At 37.7% G+C, this 19,193-nt stretch overlaps 1 protein-coding gene and 1 long non-coding RNA gene across 11 annotated transcripts in view; one reads left to right on the top strand and one right to left on the bottom strand.

Moving 5' to 3' along the window:
• Positions 1-18,211, top strand: part of ARB2A (ARB2 cotranscriptional regulator A) — a 427,234-nt gene extending 409,023 nt beyond the window's left edge. For all 10 annotated transcript variants that reach the window (XM_033853022.2, XM_073802320.1, XM_073802319.1 and 7 more), the window contains one exon: positions 15,157-18,211. In XM_033853022.2, the coding sequence (XP_033708913.1) occupies positions 15,157-15,299 (143 nt within the window). In that variant the 3' untranslated portion in view covers positions 15,300-18,211. The remainder of the gene's footprint in view (positions 1-15,156) is intronic.
• Positions 13,580-15,146, bottom strand: LOC141278300 (uncharacterized). Its single transcript, XR_012330782.1, has 3 exons — positions 15,104-15,146; positions 14,403-14,530; positions 13,580-13,745 (listed from the first exon to the last, which is right to left on the bottom strand). It is a non-coding gene; the product is annotated as an uncharacterized lncRNA (long non-coding RNA).
• Positions 18,212-19,193: the final 982 nt, after the last annotated feature.

Here is a 19,193-nt window from a genome sequence, read left to right as displayed (position 1 = left end):
GGCTTTAAAAGATGAAATTAATGAGGGAATGAAGAGAAGAAAGGAAAGCCTACAAAAATTAAATAGAAAAATGCATTTAATGTTTGTATTCTTTCTTGCCCACCGTATACTGGTTACCAATCAGGAAGAAAAGTGCTTTCCAGTTTGGGCAATTTTTTTGTTGGACCATTCATATGTTCCAATCTCATTCTCCTTTGATCAACAGGAGGTAATTATGAACTTTCCTGAATAGTTTAAAAGGTTCAGTCTATAGTTGTGGAATAGATAGATGAGATAGATAGATAGATAGATAGATAGATAGATAAATTATCTAAATAATACAATAGTACAGCTGTCTTTTAAAAAATACAGTTGTCTAAAGGAGATACAGACCATCCATTCCTTTAGATGTGCTTAATTTTATCTCTTGAGCAGGCCAGCATATCACAGACTGTCAGGTCACCTGAAATACATTATATTGATGTCCTCTTAGTTACTTCTCCCAAGTTGGTCTTCAGTAATGTGTCATAAGTCTGCATTAAGGACACAATTATTAAAAACAACTGTTCTCCACAACCGGATTGCTTTTACCACCTAGATGCAGTGAATCATAATCAACTGTGTTGGCCTCTTTGTCAATAGAAAGCTCAGTCAAATTTTCGGCCATCATCTGGCAGTTGTACAGGTTTTTGTATTCATTGTCCTTATGTATTAATCCTACCCTATCCCTGACTTTATGCTATTTCTCTACTCCTTTTACTCTTATTTCTCTTTTATCCTATTATAAGGTATATATGTCATCTTAAATGCTTTTTTAATGAATGATATGAATAAATAACTATTAAACAAGCAAATGTAATTTTACTACTATATTTTTACTTAATACAATATTATTGAAGTTTTCACTATTAGAGATATAATTTTTAGCCCCATTTTTTTACATTTTGTAAATATATTTTTTCTAGTAAATAGGTTATAGCATTCTTTATTATTAGGATTCCTAAAGTACTTTTGTCTTGATAATATAGGTCTTCCTTCGTTTACCTTTTTGTAGGAAAGTTTTCAACAATTTATGATTCTACTAATAGATATAAATTGTTGCCCCCCCAAACATTGAAATCTGACTAATTGAAGGCATCTTATTTTCAGTAACCAACGTCTTCCTTTTTCACTGTGCAGATTAATCCTCCACCTTAGTTAACCTTATAAGTGGATTCACAGGCTTTCCCATCAGTGTGACTTTTTAAATTTTCTCTCTGGAATAGAAATAAAATAATAGATGCCATTCACTTTCAGTAATGCCCAAAGGATATAGTTGAGATTCTTTGGGATGTAATTCCCATCCAATGCTACTTTAACAAGATCCAAGTAATAATTCTGACAATGATTTTAAAATGCTTGGGGAAAAAAGAGACCTTTATGGCCCTATAATTAACTTTAAAATGTTGCTTAGAACCAGTATACAAAGCAAAGACGTGGAAATAATATGTACTTGCCAAATTTTGTAACACTTTAAAGTTATTTGTAAAATAACTTTACATCCATTGCAATATCTCATACCCCAGGACTGCAACTATTTACAAACCCATAAGTAAGTTTAATTCCAGAGAGGAAAATTTAATTCCTTGAGCAATACTGAAAGATTTCACCCTGTGAGTCTTCTAGACAGTTGCAGAAAAGCCTAAATGTTAAGTCCAGTTAGAGTTTTGAAATGTCTTTTTAGGATAAAGTTTAGTACCAGATGCAGTAAGGATTAGAATTGTAAATAATTTTCATAACCCTTTCTAGTAATTGTTTAGCCATATCTGCTTCTATTCAGTTTTTATCATAAATCAGTCCTTAGTGGAACTTAATTTAAGTGCTCATGAGTTTTCTCTATCCTGATACTCTAAAATATTATCTGGTATTGAAATAATCAGTCCTATCTTATATATTCCCAGGTCATTTTCTAAACTAGGCAATAGTAGGAATTTACTATGTTTACCTGACATATTTGAGAATATATATATTTACTTTGAAATCAGTACAATATTATCTTAATGGGAGATGTTATTCTATATGTATTAATGGTGTGGAAATAACACAGGATCATTTAAGGATTCTTCCCATGTAGAAGGCAGTTGCATTATGGGATTTTTTTTTTTTTTTTTAAAGAAAATAACATTCATAGAGGAAATCCCTTGGGGGAGAGAACTGGGAATGAAATTAAAGTAGCATTAGACAGGTTAGGACAACTCTAGACTTGGAGCCTGAATGTAACAAAAATCATCTATTTCTACATTACCTTAACTAGAATGAAAAGACATCACAGTGTTAGGAGCATAAGTGATCCTCCAGAAGCTTTCAGCATCTGTCATAAAGTGACCGGGAGCTTTCATGACCAGTAGTCAGCCACTAGATGACATTACCTGACAAAACTTTTTCTTTTTTCTTTTTTTTCTTTTTTAAGTGCATCAAGAAATCAATCAAAATAGAAAATGTAGTAATTTTATGCCAGATTTATGTTCACAATAATTTGCTTTATGTGATATTTTATTCACCTCATTAGTTAATGTTGTGAATACATTTGGAGGTTATTTTGTTTATAGTTTACAGTTTCCTTAAATTTATGACTGGAAGAAGTAAGAGCTGTAAGAGTTAGAAAAGAAAAAACCTGAACTTATTCACATATGATTGTTTATGTAGAAAATTCAAAATCTACAGATAAATTTTTAGTTTGACCAGGGTAATTTACCAAGGTTGCTAGATACAAAATCATTATACAAAAAAAATTGCATTTCTATATACCAATAACAAGCAGTTAAAGATCCATTTATAGTAGCATCAACAAACATGTCATATAAAAAAAATTAAGTTAAGGGACATATCATGTTCATAGATTCAATCACTCAACATAGTAAAGATGTCATTTCTCCCCAAATTGATATAGAAGTTTAACATAATTTCTGTCAAAATTCCAGCAGGATTTTTTTGTAGATATAACCCTCTGAAGTTTTCAAGGCCACCCTCACTTATGATACCAACCACAAGTAGGTATCCTAAGGCCATCTTCAGGTTTCATCATTTGCCAGAAGGACTCACAGAGCTCACTGAAAGCTGTTATAAATCTAATAACAGCAAAAGGGTATAGATTAAAATCAGCCAAGAAAAAGCATATAGGGCAGAGTCCAGGAATGTTCCAAGGATGAATTTCCAGTTGTTCTCTTCCAGTCAAGTCTTGGATAATGCTGTCTTCTCCCAGCAACATGTGAGAATACACATAAAATAGTGCAAACAGGGGAAACTCACTTGAACCTTGGTGTCCAAGGACTCAGTTAACATTCACAGGGTTAACTGCCTGCATGGCTGACTTTAATCTCCAGATACTCCAGAGGTCCAGCGGAAACCTTTTGGGGAAAGGTCGTTACTATACAGTAGATATAGACAAGTTTATTCTAAAATTTATATAAAAAGGCAAAGGAACTAGGATACTCAAAACAATTTTGAAAAAGAAGAATAAAGCGGGAAGAATCAGTCTATCTGATTTCAATACATTACTGGCAAAGATACAAAGAAGCTAGATCACTCTCACATTGCTAGAAGGATTGTAAAATTGTACAATGACTCTGGAAAACAGTGTGGCAGTTTCTTTCATATTACAAAACATGCAAGTAATATATGGCCCAGCAATTGTACTCTTGGGCATTTATCCCAGAAAAATGAAGATTATTTCACACAAAAATTTGTACATGAATGTTTAGAGCAGCTTTATTTATAATAGCCAAAAAACTGAAAACAACCCAGATATCCTTTGAGAAGGGAATGATTAAACTGTGGTACATCCATATCATGGAACACTACTCAGCAATAAAAGGGAACAAAGTATTGATTCACACAAAAACCTGGATATATCTCCAGAGAATTAAGCTGAATGAAAAAAAGCCAATCCCATGAGATTATATATTGTATGATTCCATTTATATAACATTCTTCAAATGACCAAATTATAGAAATGAAGAACATATTAGTGGTGGCCAGGAGTTAAGGAGGGGCTGGAAGGGAAACGTGAGTGATCTTTGTGGTGATGGAAATGTTCTGTATCTTAACTGTAGCATGTTAATATCATGGTTGTCATATTGTACTATGGTTTTACAAAGTGTTCCTGTTGAGGAGAATCATAAAAGGGACACAGGATCCATTTGTGTTATTTCTTACAACTGCATATGAATTTAAAATTATCCCAGAATAAAAAGTGTAATTATAAATGAATGAATCTAAAAAATGAAGTGCAAATCCTCTATGGAGAAAGTGGTAAAACTTCATTGAGACATTAAAGATGATCTAAATAAATGGTAAGATATATCACATTCATTGATTACAAGATTGAGCATTGTAAATATATCACTTCTCCCTAAATTGGCCTATAGAGGCTTTAGTACGATCCCAAACCATTAAGTGATTGGGGCAATCTATAATGGCTGCTTTACCAACTTGTCCTTCCTCCACTTCCTCCTTCTATTGGCTGCCACAGCAAAGGTCTGTGCTTTTGAAAGTCTGACAAAGCAATATAAAATGATGCTGTGGATACAGAGGTGCATATGGTTCACCTGTGTACTCAGAACACCAGTAGCACTTTGCTTGGTAAATTCACAAGTTCTTACTTCTGTGATCTTCTGTATGCTTCCATTTCCTTTATTTCAAAATGGGAACCATCATCAAAATAGTGCAAAAACCATAGAAAACGTCTATGAATCTGTTTTATTATATGTTAATAGCATTCAATAAGCATCAGTTTTCTGGTAATTCTGTTCTGGATAGTTTTTTATACAACAAACATCTATTAAGCCTCAGCTATGATTTCTGGAATAAAAAGTTTTGAGGCATTACCCCCAAAAGATTTGGAGATAAGACAAGGTATCTTTCATACATGAAATGACTCGTTAAGCAAAGCAAGTATATGATAATATAGTATACACTATATACAAAATACTGAAACATGAAGAAAGGAAGTAGTTGATATGGGGTAAAGTTAATCAAAGAAAGCTTATTAGAGGAAGTAAATACTGAACTGAATCTTTGTTGTTGTTGTTGTTGGCTGCGTTGGGTCTTTGTTGCTGCACGCGGGCTTTCTCTAGTTGCAGCAAGCAGGGGCTACTCTTCGTTGTGGCGCGCGGGCTTCTCATTGCAGTGGCTTCTCTTGATGTGGAGCATGGGCTCTAGGCGCACAGCCTTAGTTGCTCCACGGCATGTGGGATCTTCCCGGACCAGGGCTCGAACCCGTGTCCCCTGCATTGGCAGATGGATTCTTAACCACTGCGCCACCAGGGAAGTCCCTGAACTGAATCTTAAAGCAATTAGACATATATCTTCTGAAAATTTTTAGTATTATAATGCTTAACCAATTTGTAAATACTAATTATATTTGAGCAAAATGTCTGTGTAGCTGTGGCCTATCACAGCCGCTCTGGACTTTAGATTTCTCACTTGTGAAATGAAACCGTTAGATGAAATTTTATCTCGGGTCCTTTCCACGTCTTTGCTATCTTATGTTTGATATGTTTCTATCTGCATCTAAATTTGAACTACATTTTGGGAATACAAGCTCTTGAACAGTTAAAGTTTGACTGTCTGAGAGTTCTCAGTTCTGACACTCTCCTAAACGTCTTGATGCTAGTAAATTGTATTTACTAGATAAGCACAGCATTTTAGCTAAACGTATCTGGAAGATACTTTGAGTATTCGTCAGTGCTTATCACCTAGTTGCTAATGGACTGTGGATCACCTGCATCTACCTCATCAGTTTGTTGGAGAGAGCAAGAAAAACACTCTACTTCCTTCAGTTTCAGTTATAGAGAATCCAACTGTTATTATATTCCCATTTTAGAGGAATTTATTTCTTAACTCTAAAAGCTAGCATGCACTTCAACATAGGGTACGTTTATCCATCTGTGTTGAAGATTAGTAAAGTTTGACCTCTGTCTTCAAAAACTTTACAGTGGTAATCAATCTCTTCTCTGACTGGACTTCAGAGTCACCAGAGTCACAGATGCCCAGACCCTGAGATTTTGGAAAGGTTTAAAAATTGTCAGTTGACCTGGGCCTGGGAGAATAGGGGATACTTATAGAAGAACAGTTGAGGGATTAAACCCAGAAAAGAAGGCTAGATCCAGGGAATGGAGGGCTTTAAACCACATGGAGGAATTTCTACTTAATTTGAAAGATTATGGAGACCATTGGATATGTTTGAGCAGAGAAAGAGGTCTATGACACAAATGATACTTAGGATTTTTGTCTGGTAGCAGGGTACGAGATAGAAGAGAAGAGGTTGAAGGCAATGAAACAAGTTAGGAGGAAGTTTCTGCATTCTAAATGATAGGTCATTAAATCTAGAGTGGTGACAGGGGAATGGAAAGCAAAAAAGAGACTGGAAAAACTTTGCTGAGGTGCAGTTGTCGGGATTTGGTAACTGATTGGATCAGGAGTCGGCAAACAAGCGAAAACAAAAATCAAAGATGACTGAGAGGCTTTGAGCTGGAGAAGCGAAGAGAATAGTGTGTCTGTTTATAGAAATGAAGACAGTGGAAAGGCCTGCCGAGAGAGTAAGTCCACCAGTTACCTCTGGACGGCTTGCAGAAATGGAACACTGTGACAGCACCGTCCCCATCCTAGTACCTTCCCATCACACACACCAGTCCTAAGGTCGAGAACCCAGAGGTGTCAGCATATATAACAAGAGCAGAATTATTAGGAAAATGCTCCTTCTAGTTCAAGTCCATTTTTTAATTTACTACTTTGAAATATTATTTTATTAGGTTGTCTTTCTTACTGCGTATTGCTATTGCCTACTACTATTACTCACTTTATGTGAACCAGCAGTAGGTGGGTTTTATACTCTGAGGTGTGTAGGAGAAGAATGAGCCCCAGAGAATGATCTAGAGGTGGGAGGAGTTGATAAATGCAATCAGGGAGGGTTAAATCCATCATTCCAACTCCCCATAATCCATTCACCATTTACCAACCAGTGTACTCTTTAAATGCAAGTCAGATTATATTTCTTCCCCACTGAAACTCTGCAGACAGCTCTTCCATTGTGCTTGGAATAAAATTAAAACCTTTCACTGTGCCCTGAGAGACCTCACATGGCTTGGAGGCTGCCCACCTCTCTGAATCATCTACCACTTTCCCCCTCACCCTCCATGCTCCAGGTGCTTTCCAGTTCCTTGGCTATGACCAGCTCTTTCCTCCTCAGACCCCCTCCCTCTCCTTGTTCTTCCAGAACCCTGCCTGCAGCACTCTCTCCAGACCTTCACCTGGCTCCCTCTTTCCACTCTGGTCTCAGGTCAGAAGTGTCCACCCAGTCTAAATTGACGACCATCTCTTCTCCTCTTCATTCTCTTCACATCCCTCTACTGTGTTTTTTTCACAGTGCTTCTGACTCCCTGAAATCATCATGTTCATCGGTTTACCTGTTTATTGCCTGTCATCCCCACTAGCACATATGCTACAAGGAGCAGAGTTTTTATATATCTTGCTCACCACCACATCCCCAGCCCAAAGAAATAGTGCCTGGCATACAATAAATACATGTATGAATGTACAAATTAATCACTCACAGGACCTCTGGAAAAACTGCCCACAAAATATTTCCTTTAGAATAGAATCCACAGTTGAGCGAGGAGGATCACAGACGATTCAGATATTTGAACTAGCAAATGATTTTGTTTTGTTTTGAAATAAGGAAAGTATTTTGCATTCCATTCTATCTCACCCCTCCCTCTCTCCGTCTTTCTCATTCTCTCTCTCCCTTCCTCCCCACCTCCCTCTTACACACACACACACACACACACACACACACACACACGAAGTCATAAGCTTATGGCAGCCATAAGCCATAGGTACCTAGCTAGGAACACAGAATCTGGAAGAAAAGGGAAGCGTGACAAACTATCTAGAAAGCTGCCACCAGCCCTCTCGGACAGTGTTATTTTATAATGGGGCCCAGTAAAGCTCTTCACTGATTGTGTTGGGAATAATAGGATCAGAAACCTTTACTTACGGAAATAACTATTTTATGATTCTTTGCATTCCTTGTGTAGAGCCCTGTGCTCTTACCATCCTTTGGCAAAGTTACTTTTGAAAATCACGAAGGGAAACGAAAAAGAGAACTTTTGCCCACACCTGGGCTCAAATTTTAAAGGAAAACAGTATCCCTGGAGGCCAGTCTTTGTGACAACACTAAGAGAAGTATGTGAGACAAGAATTAAAACCAAAGAAAACACTTCTGCGCCAGCTCTCTGGGTTTGAAAGGCAATTCAAGCAATTACAAGGTGTCCATTTTTTATTGGTTAGGAGAGGTTTATTAGAGAGGTCTCGCCGGGTTCAGTGTCAGAGACCCACAGCTACTGCAGGCTCTCTACTCTGCCTAAGAATAAGTTTACTTCCCAAAGTTGTCTCCTTGAGTCTTAAGCTGCCCAGTGCCCAAAACCGCCCCACTCCCCTTTCATAGATGAGAGATATAGAAAAGAAGCTGGAGGAAAGGACAGGCTTTCCCAGAAACTGCCCGTGACGCAGAAGTTTCTACCACTGCTTTTATGTCTTTGTTTCAGCCTCCTATCTCTGGTCAAGCTCGACGACTTGCCTTTAGGGTCTCAACACAGTCTCGGCTTTAACAGATTTGCAGCAGTGTTAGCAATGGAAAGAGACTTGCTTGTATCTTACACAGCTGGTTTAACCAGGCCAGGCAGCACGTTTACTGAGCTGCTCCTGGAGTCTCCCTCAGCGAACACCCCACTTTGTTTACTATCCTCCCCGCCCCCGAAACCCCCATCCTCACCTCCCGCCGTGTGACGGAGTCTCACTCACACTCGTGCCTTCTAACTAGGAGAGTCTCCATTAGGAGCCCTTCTGTGCTCAAATATTGGTCAATTTAATGGTGTTCTTCTTAGAAGCTCTAGAATTCATTTTTAAATGAATTTTAGTAGTAATATATATTTTCTTTCTTTTTAGAAGGCACATTATTTTTCTGTGCTCTAGTATTTCTCTAATTCTTTATATCTTTCTAAAAATAACTGCTGGTGAGCTCATAAATTCATTAGTTAATCCCACTGGGACTCAATAATGCATATTACAGACCTCCTGATTTTTATATATTAGATTTTCTCAAGAATTCCCTTACCTGTTATTCTCTTACCTGCTATATTGACAGGGTCTTCATTACTTCCTAATTGCCCATATTTCTTTTTCTTGTTAAAGATCAATTTTTAAAATCAAGCCTTGTCAGTTTGAAAGTATCATAGATATGTTATCTTGTTAATGTGTTTCATATCTTTCTAGGTTTTTTTCTTTCCCCCTTTATCATAGGAAACATATAAAATTTACTCATTACCTTTTTCTTTAAAAACAAATTCTTTTCCAGGGGAGGGGGGTGTCAGTGAGAGGGTGGGGGCCCATACTAGTTTTTTTCCCCTGAAATAAAGATTTTAAAATGATATTTCATATTCAAAGGTGACTTTGTGAACAGTTATATACCCTATTCTAAACCAGACCCTAACATGTAAATTATGTATAGATTGTTGAAATTATTCCATGACCTTTTGGTCTAGGACCATGTAAAATAAGGTGACCAGCAATAATTAGAATAGTGAATGCCTGACCAAGAAATGCTTCTAAATTATCTTTTCAGTGAGCCCTTACTCAGACTGTCCATCATATTATGGTAGTAAACCTTACCTTTGGAAAATCTGATTGTGTATGTATAATATCATTTGAACAATGATTATTTGCTTTCCCAGAGAATTCTTCACTTTATTAAAAGATTCTTTAAAGAAGTAGATAACCCACTTCTTCCTTTAAAAATATTCTATTTACAGAAATTATATTTACGTATAACTTTTTAAGACATCTACTGCAGAAAATGAGGTACAGCTTCAGAGTAGTCTACATCTACCAAAGTAAACATCAGGGTTTTGGCTGCTAACTCAGTAGCATATTTTGGCATAGTTTTTGCCAAAAAAAAAAAAAAAAAAAAAAATTCCAAGCACTAGGATCAAGTGAAGAGGAGTGTGGACAAGGCAGACTTGTAAGAAACACTTGGATTAAAGTCATCACAGGAAGAAGTAAGGGGAGTAGACAAGGCAGAAGATATAGCAATGTTTTCTTCTCTCTTATCCTATTCTTTGAGCATTCTGCTGTCAGTGCTATTTCCAACCATTTTTTGTTTGATTTGTAAATGCTGTTACATAAATGTAGCCTCCTTCTTTCTCAGTTCCATTACAAGACACTTTTTCTTAAATATATAGTCTTTTGGGAAAACATATGACACATTTTAGCAATTTGATCTTCCTCATATGATTTATAGTTTCATCCTTTATACTTAAAGTTTCTAATCTTTTTGAACATTTGTGCTATCTCTACCTCTTTGAAATTTGCTGTAGTTCATTTTTAAAAACAATTGATAGATAAAGAATAAATATTCAGTGTAGTATTTTAATTGGAAGATCCCCTGTCCACTACCTTTTGGTTATTTCAAAGTGGATAACATCGTTGACAAAAATGCCAAGATCTTCTCCAACCACAATTATTTTTAATCTATGAAACAGAATTTCCTTTCAAATTAAGTAGTTTTTATAGTAGTGACATTTATTGTTGATGTGATCTGTTTAATATGACTGTAGTCAGAAGGGAAGTTGGGTCCATTATTCTTCCAGAAATTTGTGGAAGAAACATTAATTAAGAGAAGTAAAAGGCATTTCTACTCTGTATAAGGATAAGAGCTAGCTATAAGTAGGGTTCAGATTATAGATAAATTAATGTCTAATAAAAAAGAATTAACTATTCATTTTTATTTAAGCTAACCCTTGCCATCTAAAACCATACTATTTTAATAAATATTGGACTTCCCTGGTGGTCCAGTGGCTAAGACTCCGTGTTCCCAGTGCAGGGGTTCCTGGTTTGATCCCTGGTCAGGGAACTATATCCCACATGCCGCAACTAAGACTCGGCACAGCCAAATAAATAAATATTTTTTAAAAAATAAAAAATAAATATTACACAGTGCTTTTACTATCCTGAAATAAATTCTAGAGGTAACATAATTCACCTACTTATAAGATTGCTAACTTATTGTATTCCTCTAGTTAACATATGAAGAAAATAAAAGGAAAATAACTCATAATAAGAATAATATATATATCAATATTTAAAGTGCTCAGGAAAATCTGCATGGGTCCTGTGTATAGAATCACCAGGAATTCCACATCTACAAATGCAGGCTGGTGCAGGTGTGCTTATTGGTGGCTCAAGTACTGTGGGCAATGAGGCCATCAGTGATGAGATTTTCTCATATGGCAGTCCATTCTTGGTAATATTCTGAACAACATAAAGTACAAACCTCCTTCAATTTACATGGTAGCTGGATTCCTGGAAAATTCCGTGTGTATTAAAATCATGCCAAAAGTACTGTGAGATTACTTGTTAAACAGATCTAAATTCTAAGCCCATGTAATCATAAACAGGTTTTTCAACTACATGAATAGCTTGTGAAACATTTGAAAACCATGTGCAATGCAGAACAGTTCTTCATGTGCTGTAATGCCCTGCAAATTGAAGGATGTCCACCTCCCTGGCCTTCTCCCACTAAATGCCAATAGCTCCTCCCAGTTGTCCTGACCTCCAAAAACTTTCCTACAAATTTCCAAAATGCCCCAGAGGCCACTACCATGCCCATTAAGAACCACTGATTACGACTGAGCAAAGGCAATTTTTTGTAATAAAGAACTGAGATCGTGCACATTTATTTTGCCCCAAAGGTGAATTATCCAGTAAGAACAAGCCTGCCAATCCAAGAGGATACAAAAATCATTCCCTGAGAACATGGCAGATAATTAACCTGGGAAAACCCTTTATTTCCTACATTGTGGAAACAACTTAGATTAGGGAAATGGGGGTTTGAAAAGTAGAAAAAAAGATCACAGTCCCTAAGAAGAGGAGCTTTTGATAGGGTAAAGTTGTGGCAGAGGAAAGACCAGGTCCTGACTATAAAACCATGTTCATCTCCTTCAAATACAAAAACATAGTTAGTGCTAAATGGACTAGTTTCCATGTTACCTACACATAATTGCAGGTTATTAATAAATGGCTGCTTTTTTAGTTAGCCTAAACTTTCCCCTTCTATATCCTTTTATGAATAGATAATGTAATGGCCTAGTGTTTCCATCCTGATGGAAGAAATTCCCCTAAAGTTGTATATCTTTTAAGTATTCGAAAGCTGCTGTCAGAAGTTTCCATTCTCTTATCATTGCTATGGGCAGATAGTCATATTAATTTGTGAATATTTTCATTGAATATTGGCCCCGAGTTTTCAAAAATGGTCTCCAAACATGTTCTTGAAATGTGTATACGCAGCCCCAGATGAACATGCAACTACCTTCCAAATGCTGTGTTAAAATTATTAAAAATCTACTTTCAGTAATTTAGAAAAGAAAGCCATTTTTGTATAAGATATTTATGTTACCACTCCTTAGTTTAGGGAGGATTCTCCCTCTCCCATTCCATTCTCTATAATTCAGTTTCTAACCCACCTTGCTTATTAATTTACTCCTAGCAATTTCCGTTCCTCTGACAGAGCACACACTCTCATTATTTATACTCTTAAATTGCAAGGGTAAATGTTGAGAGCCAGTGCAGGTCCTCAGTTATCTCAGGGACTTTGGTCTTTTCAGCCCAGGACTAATCAAGCAGAGAGTCATCATAAGCTAAAACTAAAAAGCCTTTGTAGTGATTTTATCACCTGGGAAATTTGTCCATCCTTCGGAAAGATTGTCACCAGGAAAGAAAAAAATAAAGGAGTTAAAATTGCTTCGGACCATTGACTCCTTAGGTCCCTCTAGATTCATACATTGAATTGGTTTTCAAGGGGTGGGAGGAATTATGAGAAGAGCTCCCTAAGAAAGCTTAGAAATTGATCATAGCCTTGGTAATACTAGGAAGTGTAAGTGTGATCACTATGGAGGAAATGCCAAATGAGCCTGGAAGCCTGGGAAATGAGAAGGAAAAGAGATGATTAACACCTTTTTTTTTCCTATTGTGTTTGGGGATGGGTGTTTCCATGTAGTATGAATCCGAGAAGAGTCAATACCATTGACTTTAAAATATTTTTTCATTATAAGTGCTATTAGTAATTATTATTGAAATGAAACTGGAATTACAAGCACTATAGAAAACAGGGATGGGCATTTCATAAACCTGTCCAGAAACTGGGCTCCCTTCTAAGTATACCCACAAAATATTATTTAAAGTAGGTATGTCTGAGCTTATCTAGAACTGCTCACAAACTTCTTTTGTGTTTGGAGAATACAGATGCCTCCAAATACAAAGGAAGTCTTTAAGACTGTTATCTGAATACGTCAGTGAAAATTATATACTAACAATAAATATCTGGATATTACATATATTTTAAAGAACTTGAATTTTTACACATCTATTGATAAAGGCAGGCATTTGTATAATTTTTTCCCGAGAATTCTATTGACTTGTCAAAATCCAGTCAGGCACTTTAGGATTTGCCAGGATAAACCTGCACTCATCTCTTTCTTCCACTGACTAACATTGAATTTTGCCCAAACTGAGTAAGCAAATAGAAAAAGGACCTCATTTTTTAGTCTGAACACAGTAGTGTTGGGGGATGTAACTCAATGATATGACTTCAGTACTGGATCTTGTTCCAAATGCAGGTTCATTAGGCCAGTCTGCCGAGGAGAGGAGGATAGAGAGCATCCTTCTGAGGGCACCTGTTAAAAGAGGGGTTCTCTAGTAAGGCCAGCTCCCACAGCTAAGTCACATGCACAGACTATAGCTTTCTGCTCTCTGGTCGAGGCAGCCATAGCATCCTTATTGTTGTAACTCCCAGATTGTGATACTGTCACAAAACTGTTGCTAGGCAACAAATGTGGTTACCAGGTCTCAGCGAATAGCTGAAGGGGAAAGCAAAGTGTTGCACCATTGTAGAGTAACCATAGCAATGACCTACTATTACAGACTAAAGAATTATCATTAACAATGTTAAAGTATCAGACAGAGGCCCCGAATCCAGAGACTTCCAGACAGTGTCTCTCTGCATAATTGAGTGATCTAGGAAGAGATTTAAACCGTTTAAAATCTATTCACTCATTATTCCTACAGCAGAGTCTTTGTTATTATTATTTTTATTTTTTAAGTTAAAAAGTGTTCTGTTATAAAACTATTAATTAAATGATATAAGCTATCACAGGGAGTCAAAAACAGATTAATGTCCTCATCTGTTCTTACGTCTACATCAGTGTTATTTTTTACCTGTCTTAAAACTGAAGAAAGATTTTATTTGAAAAATCTGTACATTAGTGTTAAATTGAAGCCACAGAAAGAAGCTGTAGTAAAACAAAATAACTCTATAAAATTGACAACTTAACCTGCATTTTGTGAGTTGAATTCCTCCTGACAAAATAGAAGGCCAAGATGCTCTTTCAGTAGTCACTGCTTTGAAACATTCTTTTTTTTTTTTTTTTTTTTTAGCTTTTCTAAGACTGTCCCCTAAAACCTGTTTAAAAAAAAAAAAATGTAGGCTGCTAGGACACTAAAATCCAACTTGTTTCTTTCTCTTGGGAAGCAAAGAAACGTGGGTGCTCTGCGGAGGGTGCAAAAGCCGGATTCCGAGCGCAGGGGAAACCAATCCCCGCGCGCGCCCAGCCTGGGGAAGTGGGTGGTTTCGAGGCGGGAGAGGGAGTGGCCCTTCCCGCCCAGCGCCTCGATTGGCCCGGAGGGGCTGAGGCCCCGGGGGCCGCCGGCCGCGCCTCGGGCGACCGCGGGGAAGGTCCGGCCGCGGCCGCGCGTCGGGGACGTGCTAGGGGCTCAGGCCAGAGGCGGCGGAGTTCCGGGATCGCCACCCCGAGCGCCGCCGGCGGAGACACGGAGTCGGTGGGCCGCAGCCTCCCTCCGAGCCCTGGGGGCCACGTGAACCCTCAGGTACAGGTGTGGTCCCTAGGGGTCGCGCGCCCTGGAGGGGTGGGGGCTGGGCTCCGAGGGCGGGACGCGGCGCGGCGCAGAGGGCGCGGGCTCGAGGACAGAGGACCGGCGGCCTGGGCCTCGGCAGAGCCCGGCTGTCCCGTCCCACCTGCGCCGGCAGCACGCGAGGCCACCTCGTAACTGAATCTGTACATTTTGCAGGCACCGACCGTCACGAGCTAACTTCCTGGAAGAGCTTCCCGTCTATTTTCAAGTTCTTCACCGAAGCCTCTGAGGCAAAGACCAGTTCCCTGAAGCCGACTCTGACGCGGCGCTCCCACCGAATAAAGCACGAAGAGCTGTAAGAGGAGAGCGAGCGAGACGGGGGAGGGGAAGCCGAGGAAGCACACTCGAGCATATGCATCCACACGTCTCCCCACCGCCTGTTGTCGGCGAGCAGACTCCCAGCCCCTCATTAGATTGTTTTCTTCCTAGAGCACAGGGTCGTGATATATACATCTAAATAGCGTTTTGCATTATTTCTAGATGAGTGCAACTGTCAAAGCAATATGGGTTCACTGGTCGTGCTTCCTGCGGGCTGTGCTTGGGCTTCGCGCTGCCCGTCAGCGCGCAGATTAAGGCCGACAGCGCCCTGCCCGGCGCGGCCGGCGCGCCTCTAATTGCCCTGATGGAGCCCGCGCCGGTGCTGCGGGGCGAGGGGCGTCTGCGCGGTCCTACCGCCCGCAGCCACGTAGCCGCAGCTCCGCTCCTCTCCTCTCCCCCGGCCCCCCTTCCCCCTGAATCATATCCATTTTTTTTCTCCCCCGAACCGAACCGAAGGAAACTTTTATTCTAGACTTAAAACTCCCGTTTTAAAAAGTTTTTTCCGTAAGGGCGTCTATGTCTTTTTTTTTTTTTTTAAGGAAGTCTCCCCCCTCCCAAGCCAAATTTAAATTCATAACGTGAATTCCGTGATGTACTGTGTAGTTCGGGGAGGGCAAATTGTTCACTCCCTAACGATCTATTTTCATTTCGAGACCAGAAGAAAAACTGCATTAGAAAAATCTATAAAGTACCCAATCCACGTTATCGCTGGAAACCTTGCCAACTGAATACGAGATTTTACACAAGTCTCTAATTTCAGAAGAGATTGTTTAAACCAAAACATAATGATGAGCAAATCTTTTAAGTACATGTGGGAAAGGTTTCATTTTCAAGGGAGTTTCCAACTTTATCATTAGAATTTACTTTTTTAAATATATAATGTGTGTTGGGTAGCACTGTAATTTAGATAGCATACTTAAGTTTTGTTTAAATCTTAATGTGAAGGAAGTTTGTTGTTGTTAATCCTAAGTAGAGTGGTCTATTTTGAGCTTTCATAGAGTTAGACCTTTTTAGGGAGAGTATTTTTTATCGTCGTAAGGAAAAGGAATCTGTGCGCTTGAACCTTTTCCTTCTGAAAGGCTTAGTGGGGCTAAAATGATTCTTTTAGTTTTCTGCTTCAACAGAAAGGGAAAGACCTGGTGTGAAAGACTTTTCTCCTCTCAATCCAATGGTATAATTCGTAGTAGTCCACCTCCTCTGTAAGGTTTTGCCTTACAGTTTCCAACAATTAAGTATTTTAATCCAGCTAGGATCTGGCCAACTCTGTGAAATATGAGGTAAAATAAGTTAAGGTTTTGCTGACTTTTAAATTCACATGTTAAATCTTAACATTATTACTTTTTTAATTACTTGTAGAATTTAATTACCTAGTGAAGATTCTGTTTCTAATAAGTGAGGATCTGAATTTAGTATTTTTTTTCATTCTTTTTTAAAATATACGCAACAATATGCCTGCCTTACTTGAGGACACGACAAAATGTACCCAAAATAACTTAGAACTGTTTCACTCCTCAGAAAAATAACTTAAAATAACCACCTCACGGATAAAATGTTTTTATACTAGGAACCGATTTCAGCAAGTTTTAAAACTGGTAGTATCTGTGTTTGGTACACAAGTGCATTAATTAGTTCTCATAATTTCAATGATGGTAAATTAAGGTGATCTTTCTTTCAGTAATCTTATATGCATATCTTTCGATGTTATTTTAGCAGGAACAACATAGGACGAAAAAGCAAAATGTCATTTTATCCAATTCCTTGGGTGGCTTAAAACGTGTAACCCCAGCAATGTCGAGCATGTTGCTCTGCAATCTTTTCTGTTTTAGAAGTAATAGTGAACTGTGTAAAATAATGGTACCTTCCACGGAGAGGATTTGAGAATTGATGTGGATTCAATATATTTTTCCAAGTGTTATAAATTGTGTGCTGTTTTCAGAATATTAAAATGTTCACAAGAAACTAGTTTTATTGCATTTTTTTAATCAGCACTTGTACAGTACTCAATTTGTGAAGCGTCTGCAGCTGAATTAGAGCAAACATGCTCAGGTTATAAACCAAATCACTCCTATTTCTTCTCTTCAGTTTTCTCACCCCTAGTTTTTAAAAAACCTTCACTTGTAACTAGAGTAAATCACTGCTTAGTTGCCTTTAATACTTTAAAACTACTGGGTTGTTAGGCCTTGTTTAACTATCTATAGAGAGCTATCTGCAAACTTAAGTTGTGTAAATGTAATTTCTACTTGTGGATCTGCGCTGTTGCAACCCAGAGGGAACTAGGCAACCCGTCCCAGACCTCCAACTGATTACTGATAAGCTTCCTTGTAATGTAGAATCTTTTAACCTGTTGATTATGGGTTTGTTGGTATAAATATATTGTTTTCACCTCAGTTTTCCTGGAATAACAACAGTCAGTTGGTAGTAGCCCGCCTGCTTGGACGAGACAAGGGTTAACAATGTTTCTGCTCTGCTCTCCCATTTTGGTTTCTTTAAGACAAGTTTTCAGGAGAGTAGAGGTTTAAAGTTAGGAAGTGGGCTTTTTTTTTCTTTTTTTTAAATTATATAGTGAGTGGTTAGAGGAAGTGGAATGGGAAGCATGGAGTTGTTGATCAATCTAAGGTCCAGAATAGAACTGTTAAAACTTAAAAGCCAGATACTGGCTTTGGAGCTTTCTAAAGGTACTTAACTATACAGCCGTTAAAAGTTTTCATGCATATTTGAAGGCGGGGGGAGAAATCTTCTTGTATTAATTGTTCTTTTCTCAAGTTTCTGCCTTGTGCTTCAATTTGGATTGCATTATTGTTTATACCAAAAGAAAAGGAAACTAAAGCACAGGAGTTTCCTATATATTATATATTTCTGTTTACTATTTTAAAATAAAAAACAATTTTCCCAATATCCGGTGACTTATTATTCTTGTTCAGAAGCTCATTTAATCACTCACAGAGGTCAATAAAAGCAGAAACTTAATAAGAATGATGGGACAGCATTTATCAATATTTTAAACCTTATAGTTACTTATTATTACTATTATTGTTGCTGTAAGGTAATACCCTAACTTCAGTTGAGTCACTATTTAGCTTGGAACTTTCACAAAGCTTTTTTTAAGATATTTGTTTTTAAGACCTAAAATATCTCCTTAGCTACAAGGAAATTCGAACCCGTTGTTAAACTATCATTTTATAAAATATACTTTACTATATACGGTAAACAAATGTGTTTTCCAAAAGGACTCTGTTGAGGTTAAATTGCTCCCAAATCCCTGTATAGGTCCTTGATGTAGTACATCTAATCTGAAAATACCTTGTTTGTATTTATTTCACAGCTTTTCCTTCTTTAAAACCTGTAACTTTTTTGAGAGAGTGTGGGTGACAAAATATGTTAACTGTATTATCAGTGGTAATAAATTAGATTTTTTCATTTTTCTCTGGATTATCCGGGGTTGCAGTCTAGACACATGTGTGTCTCCGGTTGGAATCATAGTTTGTAACTGTGGACTGACAGGTTCCTTTTGGTGTCTGTAATCCTGGTTCATTTAAGAAAGATTACTATTACAGAAAGGCTAAAATTTTCTCAAAATTTTTCCCTATGCCTTTGTAGAGAAAAATGTCTTTAAATAAGTGTGATATATTCTCATTTTTGAAATATGGGTGGCCAAAAAAAAGGATAATAGTAGTGGTTATTTTATGATTACTTATTAGGAGGTATAATAATATAAAATAAAAGACTCCAGGAGGTACTCCCTTTCAAAAATTGAATACTTTCCTTCCTTCCTTCCTTCCTTGTATAGTGTGACTGAGTGGGAGTCTCTTGAATTGTTCGTCTTCCTTTTATCTAATATTCTATTAATCTCCAAAAAGATCAGTTTGAGTCTGGGA

This window comes from Tursiops truncatus, chromosome 3 (genome assembly GCF_011762595.2).
Source record: "Tursiops truncatus isolate mTurTru1 chromosome 3, mTurTru1.mat.Y, whole genome shotgun sequence".
NCBI classification, from domain to species: domain Eukaryota; kingdom Metazoa; phylum Chordata; class Mammalia; order Artiodactyla; family Delphinidae; genus Tursiops; species Tursiops truncatus.
This window is presented reverse-complemented; position numbering and strand designations above follow the sequence as displayed.